Genomic DNA, 4,339 nt, shown 5'->3' with positions numbered 1-4,339 from the left:
TTTAACAGGTGATGGAATCTTGTGTTCTCAGAAGTCTAGTAAATAAAAGGGTCACTGGTTATGACTGCAGTCTCTAAATGAACAGAAATGACCTAATATGTGGTTTTTGTCATGTAAGACATTTGGGTGGGAACATCCGGCAAATGGAAGACTGTAATAACACAGTGGATTCCTGAGCTGGATCATGCTAACTCCTGGTTGAACATTTTCCAATATATGATAGAACCTCTTTGCTTTCAGTCTTAACTGAGATTGGAACACTTGAAGCTGTTGGTGTTTGAAGGACCCACCACAGCGCATTGGTTCTCAGATTCAGTTATAATCAGCTGGGGGACTTTTACAAATCCCAGCAGCCCACACCACACCCCAGAGCAATCAAATCTCTGGGGATGAGTCCCTGTGCTTACCATATGCAACCAAGTTTGAAAACCACTGGACTAGTTAAGCGTGTGGGCTCCTTAGTGAAACTGCATGGCTTTCAGTGGAAGCCCAGCCACTTGCTAGCCATGTGACCCTAGCCAAGATATTTAACCTCTATGAACTCTATTGTAGAAAAGGGGTGATGAAAACAATATATCAAATAGGATTGTCATGAGGTTTAAATGAGATAATCTACATAAACCCTTTTTTTAAAAAAGGCAGGAATGGAGCAAATTCTATAGTAATTGTTAATAATTTTTAAAAAATATTTTTAGTTGTAGATGGACACAATACCTTTATTTTATTTATGTGGTACTGAGAACTGAACCCAGTGCCTCAAACATGCTAGGCAAGTGCTCCACCACTGAGCCACAAGCCCAGCCCGACAGCTTTCTTAATTCGTATTTATTCCTGTCGAAGGCATTCTCAGCCATGGCTCCCCATATGAAAGTCACAAGCCTAGTGAGTTTTGGTATTGGCCTGTAACCTTTCTTCCACAGCCAAATTCACTTTATAAGTATTCAGTAAGCTTCTCCTTTGCTACAAATGTGATAAAACACACCAAAGTGTGGCACCAGCCTCGCCTTCCTGGAGTTTTAACTTTGGTGTGTCTGTGTTTTCCCGTCGGATTATAGCTAACATGAAGTAAGGGACCGTGTGACTCCAGCTCTGGTCCCCAGCGCCCAACGCTGCGGATGGGAAACACTGCTGGACACTAGCGCTGGAACTCTGGGTTCTACTTCTTGCTTTGTCACTTATGGGCTGAAGAACAGGGACAAGCCACCGGTCCTCCGTGGGTGGGCCTCCTTGCCTGTCAAATGCAGATGATCCACCCAAGCCGAAGATGACCGGTCTGCACAAAACTTGCAGGTGGATTCCTCCCGGACCCGTCCACTCAGGCAGGAGTGCCGCGTGCCCACCAGGGGGCGGCAGGCCGCGGCCGGCGACCCGCTGCGCTCTACGTCAGGGCGGACGCCCCGCCCCGTGACCGTGACCGCGAGCTGCGCGGGGGCAGAGTCCAGCGGGGACGGCGCGCCATGGGGGAGGAGGCCCGGTGCGGCGCGGGGACGCCACCGGAGCTGGTGCGCGAGGCCGAGGTCAGCCTGCTCGAGTGCAAGGTGTGCTTTGAGAGGTTCGGCCACGGCCAGCAGCGGCGCCCGCGCAACCTGTCCTGCGGCCACGTGGTGTGCCTGGCCTGCGTGGCCGCCCTGGCACACCCGCGGACCCTGGTCCTCGAGTGCCCCTTCTGCCGGCGGGCCTGCCGCGCCTGCGACACCAGCGACTGCCTGCCGGTGCTGCACCTGCTGGAGCTCCTGGGCTCCACCTTTCACCGGTCTCCAGCCGCCCCCTCCGCCCCCTGCACCCCCGGGGTCCTCACCTGCCACCACGCCTTTGGCGGGTGGGGGACCCTGATCAACCCCACGGGTCTGGCACTATGTCCCAAGACAGGACGGGTCGTGGTGGTGCACGACGGCAAGAGGCGGGTCAAGATCTTTGACTCTGGGGGAGGATGTGTGCATCAGTTTGGAGAGAAAGGTGACACCGCCCAAGACATTAGGTACCCACTGGACGTCACTGTCACCAATGACTGCCACGTGGTTGTCACGGACGCCGGCGACCGCTCCATCAAAGTGTTTGATTTTTTTGGCCAGATCAAGCTCGTCATTGGAGGCCAGTTCTCCTTACCTTGGGGTGTGGAGACCACCCCTCAGAATGGGGTTCTGGTAACTGATGCGGAGGCAGGGTCTCTGCACCTCCTGGAAGTCGACTTCACAGAAGGGGCCCTTCGGAGAACAGAAGGATTGCAAGCTCATCTGTGCAGTCCCCGAGGGGTGGCCGTGTCTTGGCTCACTGGGGCCATCGCGGTCCTAGAGCACGCCTTGACCTTGGGCCCCGGGGCCAGCAGCACCAGGGTGAAGGTGTTTAGCTCAAGTATGCAACTGGTCGGCCAGGTGGACACCTTTGGACTGAGCCTCTTCTTTCCCTCCAGAGTAACTGCTTCAGCTGTGACCTTTGATCACCAGGGGAATGTGATTGTTGCAGATACCTCTGGCCCAGCTATCCTGTGCTTAGGAAAGCCCGAGCAGTTTCCGGAATTGAAGCCCATGGTTACTCATGGTCTTTCCCATCCTGTGGCTCTGACCTTTACCAAGGAGAATTCTCTTCTTGTGCTGGATACTGCATCCCATTCTGTAAAAGTCTATAAAATTGACTGGGGGTGATGAGGTGAGGTGCAGACCTGGGGCGCGGAGTCAGAAGTCCTGGTGCTGTCACTAGCAAATTGTTTAACCCTGGACAAGTCACTTGACTCATCCATCCAGGTAGAGACAGTGATAACTGCCTGTCAGAATTACAAAAGCTGGGCCAGTTATTAAAGAATGAAAAGTAAATCTAGCCTTTATTGAATGTATATGCCCAGTCCTAAGAAATTTGCAAATATTATTTAATTCTAAATACCCAAAGAGGTCATTTCTCCTTTTTTTGGGGGGGTGGGGGGGTTGGGGATCAAACTCAGGGCCTTGTGCTTACAAGGCAAGCACTCTACCAACTGAGTTATCTCCCCAGCCCCAGGTCATTTCTATTATTAGTCCTAATTTAGAGATGAGAAAACTGAGACCCAGAAAGCTTAAATGGCTTCCCCAACATCACATTTACTTACTGTGACAGTCACAATTTCAGCTCAGTTCTGACTCCAAACCCCTTGCCTTTACATAAGATAGCAAATGTGGAAAAAAATATATGAATGTACATTGTTGCTATGGCACTCTCTTTACAAGTAACTAATTATTTTAGATGCACAAAGAAAGAAAAAAAGATTTTATAGAGAGTTCAGAAGAAAAAGGATCTTGTAGTGGGCGTCAGATTCCACTCCTCAAATGGTACATTAGGTGAAGTTACTGTTGCTCTTGAGTTACCTGAATAAGAAAAGCGATTAAAGTGGTAGGAATGGTAGACTTGACTTTGAGTAGCAGTGACTCCTCATCTGTAGGCACTCGGGTCATGCCACTTGGTGGGTTGACAGAGGCCTACAGAACACTACATACTAGTACAGACAGAATGTTACTTCTGTTTCCTGTTTATTTTAGTAAGGAGACGAGTCACCATAACAGGTTCATGGCAGACATGATTTTGCCTGCCGCTTTATAATGGGTGGTACCTGAAGCGCTTTATAATGGGGGTTTTCTGGGTGCAACTTAAATTGACCCCATGTATTGCAAACACTGTGTGATCAATAAACAATTCCCTTGATTCTTATAGACTACTGGTACATACTTACTTGTTGAATTGAAATACAGCTCCAGCCAGGGTAATGCTTTACTGTTGCAATTGAGTAAATGAATGGGTGAAGTAGCCAGTTCTTTAGAATTATATTTTTTATTTTATTTTTTTAGCTAATGCAAATATCCTAGAGTCTAGGGCTGTTGGAACAGTACCAAATAACTGGCCCTTCAAATGCAGCAGGCAAAAATGTTGTCTCAGGGAGAAAATATTGCTCTCGAAAGGTGATAGTTTGCTTTAGATATTAACAGATGATTTTTTTAACAAAAATAGTGTTCCATTATACAGAGTTTTCATAGCTAAAATATACACACTAAAGATAGCCATGAAATTATGAGTGAGATATGTTCCAAAAGATTGTGAGTTGTCCTTTGGAGCTAAAAGTGAGAACCAGGCTCCCAAGCAGGTGCACAAAGGCCCATTTTTGCTTTTAGTGCCCAGAATATGGCATTAAAGAGTAAGGTTGCAGGCTCCCTGAGCCACCCGGTTAAGTGCATTCCAACAGGAATTCTGGGGCAAATTCCTTCTCCCCACCTTCAGCAGTCACCCTTAGGATGATGACTTCCCAGCTCTTCTGAGAGTGACACCCAGTTGTATGTGGAGGTGGAGTTCATTTGCAAGTGGGGAAACCATGGATGGA

At 48.7% G+C, this 4,339-nt stretch overlaps 1 protein-coding gene across 1 annotated transcript; it reads left to right on the top strand.

Annotated features, from left to right (window-relative positions):
- The first annotated feature begins 1,431 nt into the window (after positions 1–1,431).
- NHLRC1 (NHL repeat containing E3 ubiquitin protein ligase 1) lies at positions 1,432–2,888 on the top strand. The gene has a single exon (XM_079146138.1). It carries the CDS (start codon positions 1,458–1,460, stop codon positions 2,640–2,642), a length of 1,185 nt encoding a protein of 394 aa, XP_079002264.1. The 5' UTR covers positions 1,432–1,457; the 3' UTR covers positions 2,643–2,888.
- Positions 2,889–4,339: the final 1,451 nt, after the last annotated feature.

The sequence above is a fragment of the Sciurus vulgaris genome, assembly GCF_902686455.1.
Source record: "Sciurus vulgaris genome assembly, chromosome: 7".
Lineage (NCBI taxonomy): Eukaryota > Metazoa > Chordata > Mammalia > Rodentia > Sciuridae > Sciurus > Sciurus vulgaris.
This window is presented reverse-complemented; position numbering and strand designations above follow the sequence as displayed.

Coding starts and splice junctions, on each gene's coding strand:
- NHLRC1 (XM_079146138.1), top strand. CDS start 1,458: ATGGGGGAGGAGGCCCGGTGCGGCGCGGGGACGCCACCGGAGCTGGTG.